General features: G+C 37.9%; 1 protein-coding gene across 1 annotated transcript in view; it reads right to left on the minus strand.

The window, feature by feature from the left end:
- The window catches only part of GMDS (GDP-mannose 4,6-dehydratase), a 435214-nt gene that overhangs the window by 334435 nt on the left and 80262 nt on the right, over positions 1–20517 (minus strand). Inside the window, 1 exon segment of the mRNA XM_075705676.1 lies at positions 19690–19799. Coding sequence (XP_075561791.1) covers positions 19690–19799 — 110 coding nt within the window.

Genomic DNA, 20517 nt, shown 5'->3' on the forward strand with positions numbered 1-20517 from the left:
CGACCGTCTACTCGGATATCAACACCAGCTGCGTAGCATACAAGTTTCTGCATGCTTGGGATCTTCTTCTTCTGAGTAACCACTGAGAAACATACAAAAAAATAATTCCATAATTTTCTATAACACTAACAATGCATCAAAAAAAAAAAAAAAGATTTCTCTTTGGCACCTATAGTATTCAAACAAACCTGGAGTACTTGAAGATGTCCCTGCTCTTTGCAGGTGGGTTGGTCTAGATGTACTTTAAAGGTCCATTCCAACCCAAACCATTCTATGATTTTATTTAATACAAAACCAACAGCCTCACCCCTGCTTTCCCTCCATGCACACACACAATTGGACTTTCCTCACCAGGGGACTACACTAGCCTACAGATAACTTTTATTTAGGTTTGACAGAGATGCCCACATTTATTCATTTTAACAACTGAATTTAATTCAAAAATTTGGTTCTTAAAGTTGCCTGGAGAATATTTCTCTTCCAGGAACAAATACCATGGCCTAGGATCTGACTCTTGCTAAGTACTGTACGTCTGCAGTGATGATCTACAGGCATACAGCTGTCATGGAGTTCATCTTGTGAAAGGTGAGGCTCATGTCTCCAGCACCTGGGATGAAGCCCAGCTATGCCATTAGTAAACAAGACAAATATTCTCAGAGTAGACTTGGTACAAAAAGGGAGATCTGGCTCAGGGTGAAGGCACTCATAGCATAACTGTCTTTATTGATGAGAATTATACCTGCTTCAGCTTTTGCACACTATGTGGTCATGCAGTTATAATGAGCCATGGTCACAAATCACTGTAACCGAGTTTGTGCCTCTAAATGCTGCACAATTTACTGCTGCAACAAAAACCAGACTTTTTCTTTTTATATTGACATAGGACTAATGCCCTGAAAAAAGTATTCTCCATCTTAACTGGTTTAGTGGTGGACTTGGTAATGTTAGGTTAATGGTTGGACTGGATGATCTTAAAGGTCTTTTCCAACCTAAACGATTCTATGATTCTATGATCTTTTAACCATCCTGCTTCTGCCAGTCTTTATCTGGAAGCTGATTTTGGCTAGATAGATAAAGCTGAAGGATGGTGCTGTTTACATTTGCTGGTTGGTTGGGGTTTTTTGCATATGGGCTAGTACTTCTACCTGAATTATCTCAATTCAGATGGATACCAGATGGCAAAGACAGAAACCTAAGGTGTGGAGGACTCCCCATATATATAGGAGTTAAAATAAAGCTTTGGATTAAAAAAGACTGACATGAGGCATTAGCCCTGGGAAGTCTCCATTTACCTTTAAAATCACCTTGTTGGTGACAGAATTATTTAGTGACCAACCATATCAAGGAAAAGGTATAGCAGGATGCTGCTGAGGGGTTTGTGCATGAAACCACCACTAAAAAAGTATCATCCTTACACTGAGCTTTGTTTTGGTGCTTGCAGGGCATTTATTTATTTATTATTTTTAAAGAAAGATGATGTCCAGACACCCACTTTTAATCCTAAATGTGACATAGCGGAACATTTTCCTAACTTGGTCTGAGGGGAAGGAGTGCGTGGAAAATCAGTTTCTCTGTCAAAGCGGAAAAATGTGCACGTGGCAGATGTTCTTTTCCAAATTTCACCGTATATTACTGTCATACTGTTCAACGCACAGACAAATAGGTGGCTTCCCATCCCTATGTGTATCCTATATTCCCTTTCCCACTAAGGAAGGCAGACCTGCAAAACTATCTCAAAGCAAGAGTAGGCTGCTACAGATCACCAAGCTTTCAGTATCTGTATATTTTGTATTTTTACATCTTATTATTGTTGTAGATAGCTGTATCCACTAGCCCCCCTGGGATAAGGTTTGGCCTATTTTTCAAGAGAAACTTGAAGATTAGGAGGTGGGAACAGATGGTTTTAGTCAAAGCCTTTTAAATCAGTTCCAAAGTGTAATATTCTCACATACTCCCCATGCCTATCACCCATCCAAAAAAAAAAAAAAAAAAAAAAAAAGAAAAAAAAGAAAAAGAAGGAAAAGAAAAATCAAAAGGTGACGGAGAAAAAGATGAAACAGACTACTTTATTCAGTCTGGCATTTGTGCTTTAACTTGATAAGTTTTAACAAGTAATGAAACACCCAATTTAGTACACTTGTACTATTATCATTACGTTTAGCACATGATGTGACAAATACTTGAAATCTTTACCATTATTAAGGAAATTGCTTTGATTCTAAGTAACTCATCTGTGCCACAATGCAATTAAGTGTTATAATAATACAGTTCAACATGCATAAAACATGGTATCTAACAATAACAATTTATTAAACAGTTAACAGAGCAACCTTTTCTGCTATCCTATCTCTTAATAATTTCATGCGCCTTTTGTATAACAGTTTCCCACAAGAAATATATTATAAATTATAAAGAAATAAACCAGGGAAAAGCAAAACCATAGAAGTTAGGAGATAAAATACATCTGATTAATAGTCAAAATTTCTCACTTTAACACAGAATTTTAGAAATTATTATAATATGTTTCTATGTTAAGAGAAATACTGTAATTAGAAACCTGCAGGAGAACTACCATTTTAACTACCATTTTACAAAGATCCTTTAACTCACATTCATTGACAAAATAAGTTATCTCCCTATTGCCCTCTCATTTTCAATCACAATTTCTAAAGCAAAGGTTTTTAAAATTAGTTCTAAATGTTACGTGACAGAATGGACAAATACACCAATATATACACCAATAAAATTTTTGGTAAAGCAAATGAAGTGTGGGCAGGGCACTATAGACTGTCAAGAAAAAAAAAATTCTACACACTTAAGTTTCCCCTTATTTCACTTGCATTTATAGCAAATATTTTTAACTCCAATTTTATAAAATACTGACAAAAATGTTATCTTAAACGAACAGATTTAATTTAGCAAGTATATAGTTTCTGATTTCATGCAAATCTAATCAGGTTGTACAGATTGCTTTACGTAGACTGAAAGCTAAAGAAAGCAAAAAATTAGTACTAATTCACAAAGATCAAGAATCTACAGACACCAAAAATACTGTGCAAACAGCAGTCCAATTAAAGCCAAGAAAAAACATGCTAGAAAGCTTAGTCTGAAGCGAGGTGTCTACCAGTGTATTAGTGGAAATGAATCAAAGGTACACTTCCACTTAACTGCTTCATTTAAATTATGTTCTAACATTACAGCACGATACTGCCATCCAGAAGAGATGTTAGAACCACAATGCAGAGCCCACTTTGGGTTTAGAAGATGCATGAAGTAGCCACCTCTGTGCTAGAAGTCTTGGAAAATATATTCCATACAGCAGGTAGAGATTAATGCACAAATGAACCAAATGGCACCTAAGCAAAGGCCTAGTGACAGCCAGGTATCCCCACACCCATGTGCACCTTGGGATCTTCTTTTCAAACTCATAGGCATAGTAAATGAAAGCCACTTCAAAAAGTTTAAAAATTATTTGTGAAGTTTTTATTCATAACAACTTTTAATTATGTTATGGAAAAAGTTCCTCTTCAAATATTAAAGACAGAATGTTCATCCTTCCACACCCCACATAAAATCAAAAGTGCCTGCCTACTTAAAAAAAAAATCCAACCATAAATTACAATTTAAGCTACGTTAAATTAAGGTTCAATTGCTTCCTTGCCTTGAAACATAATTATGTTTTCAATATATTGTTCTCGTGAGCTTTAAATCTTCAAATTATTTACACTCCATGGCATTAGAAAGCCACATGTTTCACTTTGTTAACAGTGCAGTTTGTGAGCATGTTAACATTTAACAGTAAATATGCATATGTAACATGTCATTAAGAAAGATACTCCTCCTATAAAAATGTTAACATTCACTTACAGAAGCAAAGTCAACTGTAATCTATACTTGCTGACAGAAAGGATAATATATCGCAGACAATTCTGTTTTATACATGGGTCTCACTGTATTAAACTTTCTTTTGCTTTTTCCTCCCCCCTACTCTTTTGTTTTGTTTTCAAGCAAACCATTCTTGGATTAAAAATATTTCAGCTTTATTAAGGAAACCACAGAATCAATGGAAAAACTGCCCTGTGAATGAGGACAGGTTTTCATGCTAGATAGTGTTACATGTATTTTTCAACCATTAAAATGCAACAATATTACTGTTCTTAGATTACTAAATCTGCACTGACACTATCATAAATTAATTCTATTGATCAGTTGCATGTCATTATTGTGAAATTTTTACTTCAGTATGACTTGATGCTAATCATCAGGTTTCCAATTATTTATTTTAAGTTGAAACATTGGAGAGAAAGTTCAAAGTACTTGCTTTGATTTGTTTACTATAAATAAAGAATACCTCACACTAATATTTATAGGGGAATTCTAGTTCAGTGCCATAACCACGAATGTAAGGCAACGAATTACAAGTAATAAACTACTTACACAATTTAAACAAGATTAACAGTATGCAACTCTCCAAAAACTACCCAAAGCTCTAGTCTTCAACTGACCTGTATGGCATTCTTTTAAAACTTAATTACCATCCAGCATTTATAGTCCAACTTTCTAACGCATATTTCTCATCAGCTGTAAGCTATTTAATAAAGATAATGCAGCAACAAATATAGTAACACTATAAAATGCAATTACTCGCTGGAATTTGCAACATTCAGTAATGATACTCTGATACATTTAAAAGTGACAAGACAGAAAATGCACAACACCTGGAAATACTGATATCTGAACAAAGTCGAAGTATTAGATACAGAACAGTAACAAAAAAGTGCAAGCATGAAATACTCTCAAACACTGTAGAGAATCCCTTCCAGTGACCTGAGTGGCCTTAGGATCAGACCTCATGGCAAGTCAATCAGTCCCATTTTCTTTCATTAAAATTACTGCAACCAGCTTCAGGAAAATCTAGTACGTGAAAAAAAAAAAAAAATCCGAAAGGTTTTACAGAATTTCTTGTGCAGTATGTTTGAAAAGAATTCTCATTGGTCAGCTATTTACATACCATATTGTTTCAATTAAGTTGTACCTTTTGAAATCTGCAGGAAGAATTATATACCATTTTATTTCAGATAAAACTTGCAAGGACTGCTACTATAATTAAAGTTTATACATGGAAGAGATTACAGTATAGAATAATTAGCATCTTACATTATCCTCTACTCAATGCAATTTTTAGTCTCTATTTTTTCAGTGGAATTGGCATTTTAGATAATGTGGTTTTAGTAAACTAACTGAATCTTTTACTAGCTCCACAGACTCAGGTGTGCTGAATGTATGCAATGTTTGTAGGAGCATTTTTTAGAGCTTTGCAATTAAATTTTACTGCCCAGCTAACTAAATACATAGGTTGCATATGCCTTGTAATTAAAAATACATCATTTCTGGAGGATGTTCTTTGCCACAGTGGAGTTTTAGAGACAAGTCAAAGGAAAAATATTACACCAATGTAAAATTAGAAAAGCTCCACAGAACTCACAGCTTGTTACACAAACACACATGCAAAGCTTTAAAAAAAAAAAAAAAATCAAGAATATTAAGAATATTAAAATCTTTAAAGTAATGCTTCAAACTTCTAGCATCCTTTAATTTGTTTTTACATCCTTGTTTGATGCTGTATCCTTTGTTCTGATGCTATGCCAATGAAATTGCATCACCATAAAGCAACATTATGCAAGAATGTCTGGCTAAAATTAAAATGCTGTTTCTCAGCATCACATAGTTACAGGAAAAATCCAGTTCAGGCATTCACAATGCAATTATGCAAGCCAATATATTCAGTAAATACTTAATGAAAAAATAAGATAATGTAAAGCTAGTATGGATAGCTGTATAGGAAGATACACCACCAGACTGCTCCTCCTGTTGCTCTAACTACACTTTTGGAGATTGAATCAATTGCAAAAGATGCTCGATACGTCTCCACTTCAAAAAAGTCAGAGCTATAAAAACTAATGGAAGTTGAGGAGTTCTTCATGCAATGGCACACAGTACTGAATTAAAAAAAAAAAGTTTTCCCAAACAATCTGCTGTTATGTGAAACATAGCTAACTTCTCTGCAAAACAAGTTGCATGTTAGGGCACAAACACTGATAAAGATGTTCTCCCTCTCCAGACTCAAGTGTTTCGTACAAGCAGGGAATGCTCAGTTGTTCCTAAGTTATAGCTCTTCATCATCTTTGAAGAGAACCGAGAAATCTCCTGAATAACTGATTTCTGCCTGCTAAAATATAACACAGCAGCATCACAATAAGATTAAACTGCAGCAACATTATTCAAACCAATCTGATTCCTAATTCAGATGGATTATCAATAAATACCAGATGTACACTGTTTACAAAGTAAACAATCATCTCATTCACAGGAGATATTCAGTTAAGATGAAATATTCTATACAGATTCCCTCAAGATTATTGCTCTCAACAGAAAAATGAAAACAACATCGAGTGTTCCTAAACATCCCAAAATGACAAGTTATATTTTTTCCTAACCGATGTATTTTTCAACATGGCTAAGTTGAACAACTATGTCTATTACCCACATCCATAAAATTTATTGACACTAATGAAGTAGCAAAACAAACAAATTAAAAAATCTTGTTACAGTTCTCAACTCATAAATAAATTATGTTTCATCTTCAATTTCTAAAATGTTCAAGGAAAAATAGAAACTCGTGTCCATGGACTACTGTAACAGTGGAATTAATCCCTGCTGATATAAATGTGTTCTGTCACTCACGACCACACAGCCGTTCTAAATCATAGGTTCTGTGAGCTTAAATGTGCACGTCTCACTGCAACAGTTCTTTGACAGAAATGTTGTGTGCTTTATCTCTATGCTGTTTTACGCTCTAAGATAAACAAAACCATTTTTACTGCAGAAAATATTTTATTTCTCTTGTTTTGCATGCCTGTAAAACATACCGAGTAGCTTTAAGACACACAGTGCATTTCTTTCACAGATGAAGGGAGTCTAGAGGATACACATACATTTTTAAAGCTGCATAAACCACAAAGCCAAACTTACACAGAACAAAGAACAAATCTAGCGTTACTCAGCAAGAAGACTAGAAACATGCACGCACACATACACCCCAGCAGTCCTAATAATCCTAAAGGAAAAAGAGAAATACTGCTTTGTTATGCAAATACACCATTTCAAAATTGAGAAAATTAAATGATGTCATTCAAGCTAATATCCTTACCTCAATGGAAAAGAAGCAAGAGACAACAACCACCCTCCCTCCCCACCAACCCCCTCACAAACATTTTATTTCAGTGAGGTTTGGCTTAAATAGGAGTAGTCTGTAGCACTTAGCCCCAAGAAGAATTACAGAGTGAGTTTTGGAACTGCTATTTTAAAAAGTTAGCATTTGTTCTGCCAACCTAATTTATCTGAATAATCAATCCAATGCATGTATTACTGCGTATTCACAGATTTTTCATAGATTCCATTTCTAGTGTTTAGAACAGCAACTTAGTAAATGGCTTCTAAAAATATAAAAGCACAACCACGTTATTTCTTCTGAGAATAATATGCCTCCACGGAAGTGCATTCAGAGGCACAATAAAAATTGTAAAACATGATATACCAAGTTAATTTAATACTTAGCAAGAGAAAAAAATGGATTAAGATAGCTTCCTATTATTAGTCATCCAAAAATCACAGGCATTTCCTTCATTTAATAGCAGTGCTTTACCAGCGTTCAAATAGCAGATATTGCATATAATTGTTATATCAACATTTTTCTTAAAATTGTCACTTTCATTTTAAGACATTAAATAAAAATGAAAAAAACCAAACCAAAACACATGCAGACCCACCCAGCCATCCACATGAACAGTAATTTAACCATAATGAAAAAGCTCCAGAAGTCAGAGCTATTACATTAGCACTTTCTATAGCGTATGATGAACGATACTGAAAATCACCTACACTCCTGTAGACCTGCGTTACCCTCTGATCTCAGTAAAATGTAGCAGCTAGCATGAGTTGCAACACTTCAAAGTGAATCAAATATGCTTTTCTTTAAATCTGTAAGAAATAAATTACACGGTGGTTTGGTTTTCTTACTGGCCTGCTGAAGGGGGTGGATGGATCACAAAAATATCGAATTTGAGAAAAAGAAACATGATATGAAAACAAGTTGTTATCAAAATGGAAACTTGCCAGGTATCACCAAGTTGTTGTAAAAATTTTTCAGGCAACTGGGTTAAAAAGCATTTGTTTACAGAAAGTAAAACCCTAATGAGGTCCATCAGAAATATAAACAGTAAAGCTAATGCTCAGCCAGGATGGTTGTACTCAGAGCTGTAAAAGAAATAAAGTGTTTTGTAACTTTAAGATAGCCCCTCATATTGACTTTTCCAGCCTTGACATAATTTCTAGACTACTCTAGTCACACTATAATAATAATTTCTCAACTTCTTTTCTATCGTCTTACTATGATATCTTAAAATCCCAGGACTTGAGCAATCATTGACATCAAAGCCTTCAATTCCACCTTTTATTTTGGGATCGTCCTACTACGAAATTTTAGATGCAGATGAGCGTACAACAAAATATGTTAATGCCTAGATGACTGCAGCTATTCTGCAGCCATTCATTTTGTACTTAATAAACCCTAAGTAAAACACTGTGCTACTTTTATTAATCAAACACTTCTAGAGACAGATCTGCAGCTTGACTCATTTTAATAGCAAATCTAATTTTGGGGATCAGAGCAGAACAGACTGCAGTTCTTTTTCTAAAAATGCTGACATTTGAGCAAACCTTACCAAAGAATGCTTGCCTGATTGAGGACTGACATTTCCTTTCTCTAACTCGCTTAACTAAAAAATAGGCATTCTGGCCAACTCCTACAGTACCCCAAGGCAGCTATATATCACTTTCAGTTGCAACTTGTGAATACTTTCTTTTTCTTTCTGTCTCTTTATTTTGACATGCATATTATGTTAGCTGATTTCAATCATGTTGCATGAGTGGATGACATACCTTAAAAGATTAGGTTTTGCCACCTGGGACTACTCCAGAAATTCAGTACTTTATAGCATCTCATACCCTTCTTCATCCTCTATGCACCCGCATTATCAATAGTAGCTTTCTTTCCTATTTTATGCCTAACGACAAGTTGTTCAAGGCTGCAGTTGATACAAGTCAGCTTGAAGTGTCATTCCCCTCTCATTCCCATTAAAGGATGGAGCTGCTCCATTGTGTACAACGCTCTGCTGCCATCTATTTGACACAAGAAATACAACGCTGCGAATGCCGCAACTGGTTTTGCCTTCCCTTTCCCCAAGCTTTCTCTTCCCCTCCAGCAGCTGTTAGAAGAAAATTATCAGGGAAGTTTTTGGTCACTCCTCCCTGCTCTCGCCCAGATGCAGAAATCACTTCAGCAATTACTTTTGCACTTAAAAATAGCTACAATTACAGCAGAGATTTGGTTATTGAAAATAAAAATAGAATTATATAATAAACCATTCCTCTCTAAAAAGGGAATCAAGTTTAACAACTTTCTTCCATTTATAACCTCAAACAAGAGGCCAGTTCTAAAGTTTGCTTTAAAGCAATTATTTTTACATTTGTAATTGAATTATGTAGCAACAGAGCTCATCGAGGGCTTCATTTCAACAGCTATCCAGACCTAACTGGGGCCATGGCATTGAACAAACATGGATTCGCCAGCTATCCCCCTTCACTACACCACACTTAAAATTCAGAAGTCAGTTAGGAAGTCAAAATACGGAGCCTTAAAGCAGAAACCACACACAAAGCATGAGATGAAGGAGGTGATACTTTATCCGTCATCGGGGTCACAAAGATAAACACCGCTTCATTCATCACAGCATTCAGCCTGCTTTGTATGCGACTGCATAACACAGGAACAGCGGCTAAAAAAAGTCCCTGACTTGCATTTGTAAAACATCATGCAAGAGACACCCGCTGAAGCTGCAAAAAACTCAAAAGGAATCTATAATCTTCAGTTATGGATTCATGACAGCATACATTCTGCTCTTTAATTACCAAGCCATATGGAAAAGTCCTGTTTCAGGGCTCAGTCTGGTCCTTTTCACGTCCCCGATTAAGTACTCAAATACTTCATTTTTTTTACATGGTTGCTTTCCCGATACGCATAAGTAACATATTGGTAGAAATGTGCTTCAGCATTTACCCTGGAAATGATCCATGAGAAAAAACAACAAAATGAAACATTAAAAAAAGCAAAAACGTAGCAAGTTATTCACACAAACTATAAATAAGGTCACTGTGATCCAAAAAGCATATGAAATCTTGTGTATTTTTCTATAGGGGCCGGGGGCGGGTGGGGGGAAATACCCTACCTCAGAGCAAGGGCAGGGAGAAAAGGAGGGGTTTTGTTGAGGGAGGGAGAGAGGGGACAGGTAAGGAGAAAATGAGAGGTAGAATTGGTGAGCACAGAGGCAATACCAGCCTGCAGCAGAAGTCATGCGAGATCTTCTGTGGTATTAAAACATACCCATAAACATAATACCTCATTGGTATTGACATAAATAGTAGTTGGTTTGGGGAGCAATTTGTTAATGCTTGTATTTGCTAATACATGCTAGTACCACTGAGTGCGTTATTCCATTGTTCTTTTTATGTATTCATAACATTTGCAGCCATAATATATATATATTTAGCTATTAAAGTTAATCTGTTTAATCAAAATAATAGTTGCACTAAGTTCCTTAGTAACACTTGGGTTTAAATCTATTTAGTCTGACAATAGAAGCTGCAATTACAAAGATTGTGTAAAGTTGCCATAAATATTTAGTGGACCAAGTGAAGAGGCATACAAATTCCAATTGCTAGCTATTACTGGAATTACCTTTCTTTCTAGGCCACACGCAAAATCTGAACAGGTACTGCAAGTATTATATTAAAAAAATTGCCCAGAATAATTCAAGTGTAAAACTACCTAAAACCTGATTGCTTAAAAGGAGTTAGGTTACTTAAAGAGTTTAAGCTACACACAGCAGAACAACACATATAAGCATTTGAATTAAACACTTGAGAGGCTTATTCTGCCCTCTGGTGCACTCCATCCCACAAGGACACAGCATCCTGCACAAAACCCAGGAAAGCATCCGAGCAACCCCACCGGCCTGATGTTAAAGCAGTTAAAGGGTGTGCTGAGCTACATTAAGACTGTTCAGCACCTCACAGGATCACACCCTGGATGACACCAGCACAAGCAAAAGCAGTAATGCGTTCTGCACAGCAGAAGGCAGCCCAGCTAATTTTTATTCCTTTGTATTTACGGCACAGAGAGCCTAATTGCCCTGGCTAAGGACCAAGACGTCATCATGTAAAGCACTGTGCAAATACGGAATTTGCTGGTTTGCGTAACAATTTTCTAGTGAGGTTGAGTTCACGAGGCTGGTGTTACAAGCTGCCACCACCGGTAAACAGATGACAGGAGCCAGACAGGTACCCAAGCATGTCACAGGACACAGTACCACAGGCCCATGCAGGGATCCTATGCTAATCAGAGGTACCCCAGGGCAGTGGGTTCTATATTTATAGTCATCTTATAGCCCAAATCAGGTTTGGAAATTCACTTTTTGGCTAATAAAATGAACTACCATACATGCTAAATTAGAAGTAATTTGATATCATCTTGAGACAATAAAATATTCTATAAAGCATAATTATAAAATTCTCTAACTCCATAAAATTAAGGTCTGTTAGGCTTATTTTTGCCTACGAATAAGTCTTACTACATCTCTATAACAGAGTGCTGCTAATATTCTTTACAATTAACTAGATTAGATCTTGTTACACTGGACAGCCAAACTGCTTGTTTTACAAAACACACACACACAAAAAATCCATTAATTTTCTCAGAAGCCATGAGCGTCTGTGACATTCATAACAAGCTTAAAACCTGTGCAGTAATATAACAGCACAACAATGCATATTGAATGATAAGAACCACAAGGTACAGTATATAAAACATTCATTACGCAAGCTGTAATGCACATTTCTAAGTCTCGTTACTAATGCAATAGTGGAAAAGCTTTACAACTAATTCCTTGAATTATTTAGCCTGCAGTTTCATATAAGCAAGATTGTATCAAATAAAAAAAACCAACTTTTGCCATGAGGAAGTATTGCAAGATGGGAACCAAACTGGGTAAGTACAAAGTTAGCATATAAGCACATAAGTAGCATTGTTAAGATTACTGATGGGTATTTATGTGCGATTAAAAAAAAAAAAAAAACCCAAAACACACAAACCCTGCAAACTAGGGGGAGAAAATTCATGTTTAACACATGGAACTTAACTGGTTTAGTGTGGACTTGGTAATGTTAGGTTAATGGTTGGATTGGATGATCTTAAAGGTCTTTTCCAACCTAAACGATTCTATGATTCTATGACTACAATACCAAAACACGTCTCCAGTGGAAAAGAACTATTTTCAGAACTAATCTACCAAATAGGCAATGGTAGCAATCACTAGAAGCTATTTTACTTCACTGTTATTGAGATGGTTAAAGCTAAGCCAAACCAAATTTAAGGGTTTTCAAAATAAGGATCCTAACAGAGAACAGTTCTGCAAGGAGAGCACATTCCCCAATCTGTCTATTGAATGGCACGAGGACAGACCTTGAAAGGATCCCAGAACTCAACAATCAGGAGACTTCAGTTCTCAGTTCTGACAGTTCTGGGTTAAGTTATTTAGGCTTGTGCCTTGACTTTCCTCACAGCTAAGTACTCACTGGATACATGCAGTGGAAGTATCTTCATATAAGACTGCCTCAGAGTGATACCATCCTCTCCTACACAGACTTTCTCATAGATGATTTTCAACTATACTAACTGCATGGATAGAAAGGGGATGAGGGAAGGGGACTGCCCCTATAACATCGCTGATAAAACCTGTAGGATAAAGCCAGCAATAGATATTTTTAATACTTTGATTCACTTGCGTCCTAAACAGAAGGATGCCAACTTCCATACCATGTCCCAAACACTGCCTTCCTCACCATAAAGTCACACAGCATCATCTCCCCCCAGCAATTATTCATAACCACAGTTACAACTGCAGGAAGAAGAACCCCATAAAAGACTATGGTGGGAAATGAAAAAGACAACCTGTTTCCCATAGGATTCATGCTCCTCAGACCAGGAGTTGTCCAGGGATGCAAACAGGCTTTGCAACATGACATAGTAGTAGATAAGGCTTTCTTCAGATAACGGGAAGAAACCTCACATTCATAGATCCTGGTCCTCATAAGGGACTTTCACCATCCTGATATCTGCTGTAGGGACAACACAGCAGGGCACATGCAATCCAGGAGGTTTCTGGAGTGCATTGATAATTTCCTGGCACAGGTGATTGAACAACTCACAAGGGGAAATGCTATGAACATCCGATTCTTACAGTCAAGGAAGAACTGGTCAGGGTAGCCTGAGCTGCAGTGATCATGAGATGGTGGAGTTCAGGATCCTGAGAGAAGGGAGCAAGACAAAAAAGCAGGACCACAATCCTGGACTTCATGAGAGCAGACTTTTACGTGTTCTGGGATCTGTTTGGTAGAGTACCATGGAATACAGCCCTGTAGAGGAGTCCACAAGAGCTCCCTGATTTTCAAAGATCTCCTCCTCCAAGCTTAAGAATGGTCCATCCTGACAAGTACAAAATCAAGCAAAGGTGGCAGGAGGCCTGCATGACGAATAAGGAGTTCCTGACCCAAGCATAAAAAGGAAATGCATGAGAGGTGGAGGCATGGACAGGCAACCCAGAAGCAATACAAAGAGACTGTTCAAGTAGGCAGGTATAGACATAGGAACACCAAAGCCCATCTGGATTTGAATGTGGTGAGGGACATGAAGGGCAGCAAGAAGAGCTTCTACAGGTCTATCAGCAGCAAAAAGATGATCAGTGAAAACATGGGCCTGCTGCTGAACAAGGCAGGCAGCTTGGTGACAAAGGACACTGAAAAGCCTGAGGTATCCTGCATCATCTTCACTTCTGTCTTCACTAGTAAGGCTGATGGTAAGAAATCACAGGTTTCTGAGACCCATGAGAAAGCCTGGAGCAATGAAAACTTAACCATGGTAGAAGATGATCAGTGGAACATTTATACAAACTGGACACACACCATGAGACCTGGTGGGATGTATCCACGAGTGCCGAAGGAGTTAGCTGATGCCATTGCGAAGCCACTCTGGAAAGGTCATGGCAATCAGGAAAGGTTCCTGACAAGTAGAAGAAAGGAGATGTCACTGCTATCTTCAAGGAGGATCCAGGGAACTACAGGCTGGTCAGCCTCACCTTGATCCCTGGGAAGGTGATGGGGCAACTAATCTGGGAAACCATTTCCAAACATATGAAAGACAAAAAGGTTACTGGGAGAAGTCAGGCATAGATTTATGAAGATGAAATCGTACCTGACCAATCTGATAGACTTCTATGATGAGATGACTGGGTCGGTGAATGAAGAGTAGGCTAGATAAGTGGATGGTGAGGTGGATTGAAAACTGGCTGAACAGCTGGGCTGAGAGCGCTGGGATCAGTGGCACAAAGTCCAGCTGGAGTCCAGTCACTAATTGCATACCCCAGGGGTACACAGTGAGCTTGACAATGGGACAGAGTGCATCCTCAGCAAGTCTGCAGATGACACAAAATTGGAAGGAGTGGTTGATAATGCCAGATGGATATACTGTCCTTCAGAGGGACCCCAACAGGCTCGAGAAATGGGCAGAACGGATTTTCATGAAAGTGCAAAGTCCTGCAACTCCAAAGGGATGACTCCATGCACCAGTACATGCTGGGGGCTAACCAGCTGGGAAGGAGCTTGACAGAAAAGGGCCTGGGGGTTCTGCTGGACACCAGGTTGACCATGAGCCAGCAAAGGTGGCCAACAGCGTCTTCAACTCCATTAGGATAAGTGTCACCAGAAGATCAAAGGAAGCGATCTTTTGCCTCTACAGTGCTGAGTGGTGAAACCACTGTGAATTCTGGGCTTCCAGTACAGACATAATGGACCCACAAAGGGCTGAAAAATTAGAGCATCTGTAATATGAGGAGAGGCTGAGAGAGCTGGGTTTGCTTAGCCTGGATAAGGCTCAGAGGGGGATCTGACTGATGTGTATAAAAGTGCCCGAGTGGTGGGAAGACTAAAGATGACTGAGACAGACTCTTCTCAGTGGTATCCAGTGACAGGAGGTGAGGCAATGGGCACACATTGAAATACAGGAAATGCCATTTAAAAATATGAAAAAGTTAGTGGTGGTGGGTGTTGTTTTTTACTGTGAGGGTGATGGAACTGCACAGGTGAGGGAACAGGTTGCTCAGGGAGGTTGTGGAGTCTCCATCCTAAATAAAACTTGATTGGACAACGTCCTTTGCAACCTGCTCTAGCTGACTCTGCTTTGAGTAAGCGGGTTGGACTAGACAGTCTGCAGAGGTCCCTTCCAACGTTCAAGCATTCTGTGACTTTGTAAAATTATATGATGTAAACTTTTGCTTGTGTACTGCAAGCTTCTCCTCCCTGCAGCAATCCCACCTTCCCGCCACCCAGCATGCAAGCTATAACTTCAGGATGCAGCAGAGACACAGGTGAGCCAGGTGAGCACAGGTTTTTACATAAGTTGTAATTTTCCTCCATGGGCTCTGAAGACCTTGTTGCTATTTTTTGTTTGTTTGTTTGTTTCTTCATCTTCCCTGCTGCCACTTCACCCTCCACACAGCATGAAAAACAGACATAGTCACATTAACAGGCATGGGGTTGAAATCAATTAGTAGTTCATAGCATGTCTAGTTCACAGACTTGATGCAGATAAAAACACAAAATAATAAAAAATGAGTAAGTTCTTTAATTTTTCCAGCATGGGGAAAGAGGAGACTAAAGGTCTCCCAAGACTGAGAGCCTTCTCTTTGGAGAGCACAAAAATATAGAAGGAAAAATGGAGGAGCTAGAGATAAAGCTGAATTCAATAGACAAGTGTAAAGAGATCCTTTTTCAAGTGAGGGGTTATATGCTGAAAACCCCTTGATTTTTACATTTCACCTTTCAACTAACAGTGGTAGGATTTGCTTCTTAAAATTAATTCATGAATGACTCCAAGCATCCATATGTCTGCAAGGACTTAAAACTAAATAGAACCTTAATATCCCCTAAACTAAAGAACAACAACAACAAAAAAAAACCCCTGTATGCATCTTGCAAGGTGAAAAAAAAAAAAAAAAACCAAACCAAACTGAGCATTTACTGGCTTTTTTAAATGTAGATACATGCAAGTAAGGTTTGACTTTTCAGTAATACGTCCATGCTCCATATGTAAGGAACAGCTATCAGAAAAGTCAAGCCATTATTTTCGTATCTCATAAAACACATTTGCTATAAAACTTCTGGCAACAAATGCCAATGGTAAGTAGGCAAAATAACCTTCTACTACCCAATACAATTTGAAGAAGTAAACTAAGCAATTGGAGCTATCTGCACTACAGCCAAATTGGACTAGGCTATTTAATACATGACTACTAGGATAGCAATAGCCATAAATCCGGAGCCATTTCTTCAGTCCCATGCTTAACTGCTCAGTGCAACAAGTTTCAAGTGCTGAAAGCAGGAGATCTTTTACTAAGGTTACACTGCCTTTTTGCTTCAGAAATTTGTAAAAAAAAAAAAAAAATTACCAGCTTCAGCAGTTCAGTACAACTCAAAACAAAAACATCTTACAGCACAGTCAAATACTGATGAGATCACTTGTCCTTCAGAAAAAAATAGTTACAAGTTCATATCTGTTTATGTGTGTGCATCTACTGAAGCACTGTGCAGAGACATTTATATCATATTAGCCAACCTAGCATTTGGATAATTGATTTTCAAGACATTCAACAGAGGGATATGAGTATAGAGTTACGGATAACAGAATTTAGATAAAGCCATCTGCGTGCTACCTATACACAATAATAGAATATTATTTAGAATCACTATACAGCAAACAATCACTCCCATGAAACCTAAATAAATGAAAAAAATCATAGCCAGCACACTGGATTCCCAAAGCACCAAAAGCCAAAGCAGCAGGACATACAAAGACTGGATAGAGAAAATGAGGCTAAACTGTTTACTTAGTAACTATGAAGTGAATGTGCTACTGTTTTCTGAACATCCAATGAAGAAGCTACAGTGCAGAGAGCTAATCCCCATTTCTCACCAAAACAGACAGGAATGCACACTGGATAATTTGTTCCTACTGATGATATCATTCTGTGAAGTTTACTGTTTTTAATAAGGAGCAACTTTCAGTCGTCTCTCACTTTCTCCCATGAACAAGATCAGATCAGCCTCTCAGTGACCTACTTTATGAGTCATAGTCCTCACTGTTTATGATTCAGAAAAACGTCTTCTCTGACAGTATTTCCCAGACTACTGTGGGTTCATTCCAAGAACCAATTTCATCTTCATTGGTTTCCTACAGGAAACCAGACCAACTTCCTATTATTTTATTTTCCTTCATTTCAGCATGGCTCACAAACTAACTGGAAGTGAGAGTGATAGAAAACTTTATTCTGCATAAACACAAGCCAACATAAACACCACCAAAAAATAGTGAAGACGTCACTGGTTCAAAGTCACCAGAATGTGAAGCAAGCTAAGATTAGAAGTTCTTTTCCCTCCTTCCCTAAACATGATGCACACAGGCAAAAACAGTAAGTTTACATAACCAAAGTTTAATGGTAAGAGCTGCTCAGGTCTCTGGTGAAGACATTCACCCCAACAGGTGGCCAAGTTCTACTCCCTCCTCTAACACTGGGAATTGTTTTAAAATGGTAAGCACTGTTGGACTGCTTTTAAGTCCTATCGATACCACAGTCAAGTCCCCCAATCACCTCAGTCAACAGACTCGGAGTGCCTAGGTTCTCTCCTCAACTGCGACAACAGAATTATTAGTGCGGATGCTAGGAAGCATAATAAGCACACCCTGAAGAAGTCCATCTAGACTTCCAGTAGGACTTCTAACATTGCCTAAGTATTGGCCTGCTGCATTCAGGCTAGCTTCTAAGAGAGCCATTTTGATGTCTCCTCATTGTGCTCCAAGGCACATTAGATCTCCAAAAGCCAAGACTCTCTGCCAGATCTGCGTTGGCTCAAAATGTTCATGCAGTGACATACTTGAGGAATAAACTTCCCCAGAGCCCATGGCAGTGTCATGCAAGAACCTATAGCAGCAGCAGCACCACCACCCCTTCATGCCCTCCCAGTGCTCTGATCTGAGCTGTTTGCAGCTGCAGCAGCCACATGGAGATAGCTTGGGACTAGAACGTTAGTACCATGCTAACACCACCTAAGGGACACAGTAATTTCCATGGAGATTGTCATCCAATGCACTAGTTCAAGAAAAGAAATGCTGGAACACCTAGCTGTGGACTGCACATACACAGCAGAGTTTGCTGGCTCTGGTTTTGCTCTGCAAAGCAGTAGTTAAATTGCCTTCTGGACCAAAGCTGCCCTTGGACTCATGTAGCCTTGTTCTTATACTGCTGTACCTAAGCTAATAAACCCAACCAGACTCATGTTTACCACGGAGCAAACTGGATAATTCAATCATGCAAGCAATTTAAAAGCAAAAGTATTCTCATCTCACCTCTATATTCTGCTCTTTGTCTTGTCAATAACTGCAGTCTTTCAACATGATTTCCTCTTCCTGGGCTTCAAGGCTTACAGAGTGATAGGAACAACACCTTGCTTTTTGTAGGAAGGCTGACTTACAAAACTAAAGCCAAACTGATTTTCATGAGGTTGTCACCTCGAGAGAGGTCAGGGAATATTACCACTTAAGAATACTTTCACGCTGCACACAATAAGGACAGGACATATGACTGACACACAATTTATTTTAATGACAATTTGCTACCTGGACATCAGTTTCAGTTTATAATCATGAAGTGAAGTATGAATGAGGTTTTTGCAAGTAAATAGAGGTCACCTGTTAGTAAACAGCTTTTCCATGATACAGCAATGTAGCTTAACATATGTAAAATGCAAATTAACGTTATCCTCCCTCCTATTCATTTTCTTTCCTTATGATGGAGCAGTGCTTGCCAGGGTCAAGTTACTCATCTTCAACAAGTCCTTTTTGTTTCCGTTTGTATAACTTGATTTTTCCAACCAAAAACACAGAAATGATGTTATAATACTGCAAGTAGTACCAAAGCTGTTTTCTCTATTTGTAGGTCAATCTTTCAAAGAATACCACCTGCATGAAAACTGGTATAAGCGAAGTCTTTCTAGAAGTGACGCATTCAGATAAACGTATTGATTTTAATGTAAATGGAATAATGTGGTTCTAAGTGCTGTTTGGCCTAACAACATTGCATAACTTCTCCACTAGGACTGATCAGCAGCAAACTCTACAGCAAAAGTTGTTTCATATGGTACAAAAATCAGATTTTTAAACCTGTGGATTTTGTTGATAATGACAATTTAACCTCGCTTATTCTGACATCTTAATATACATTCAGTACCAAGACTTGTGCAGTAATTCAGCACCACCACAAACACAACTATCTTGATTCAAGGCAGTGTTTACCTGTCAAAGTTAGCAGTTGTTAAAACAGCTATAAATGCTACAGTCTAAAATAATCAAAGCAGTATACCACCACCAACGCACATTCATACTTCTCAGTGCTAGAAGCTACTCACCTTGACATGGCTCTGAGCTCCCAGGTTGTATATCTCAGTGGGTTTCACTTCATTAATGATCTTCACCAGGCAGGTGCTGTCCGTGAGATCACCATAGTGCAGCTTCATGTCTTCAGAGTTTAAGAACACAGAGTTAACACACTTTAGTCCCAGAACAATATGGCATTCTCGGTCCAAATCCTATTCCAGGTTTAAAATCCAACATTTATTGGAAAAAGTTAAGAGATCACTGGCTGAACAAGGTTTTGCTTGTTATTTTTTCCCCCTGCTTTAAGCATAAAATATATTTCCCTGTGGGAGCAATGAATACCATTTCAGATTTTCTTTTCAAAAATCTGATTTACTTAGCAACACTTATACCATTGCTTAATAGTTTACACTTCATTAACCCAGGCTGTATAAATTAGATCAATGTCATATACAGAACTTCAGCCACACAAAAAAATAAAAAAAAAAAATCATTATTTTACTTTAGGCTTCCATTCTTTCACTCACAAAGGTTTTTAATAACTTCTTAAGCATACATCAATAGCTTTCTCCTCCATCCCATAATGTTGCACATGTTTAAGTTCCTCACTGCAAATAACTTCATAACACAGAAAAATGCCTAAGGTACCTACAAGATGAACATTTAGGTAACATTACAGTACAACCCACTGTACTTATTACTACTGTTTTTCCCTTTAAAAAATATAGATACACAGTGGAAAGGAATTTCAGAGAACATTGTAACTGTCAATGAAACATGCTTCATGATATTACACACCAAAATCTCAAGTGGTTAGATACATCACTCACACAGCTGTTATTTATCCTTTCCTGACTGAG

This window comes from Pelecanus crispus, chromosome 2 (assembly GCF_030463565.1).
Source record: "Pelecanus crispus isolate bPelCri1 chromosome 2, bPelCri1.pri, whole genome shotgun sequence".
Taxonomy (NCBI): domain Eukaryota; kingdom Metazoa; phylum Chordata; class Aves; order Pelecaniformes; family Pelecanidae; genus Pelecanus; species Pelecanus crispus.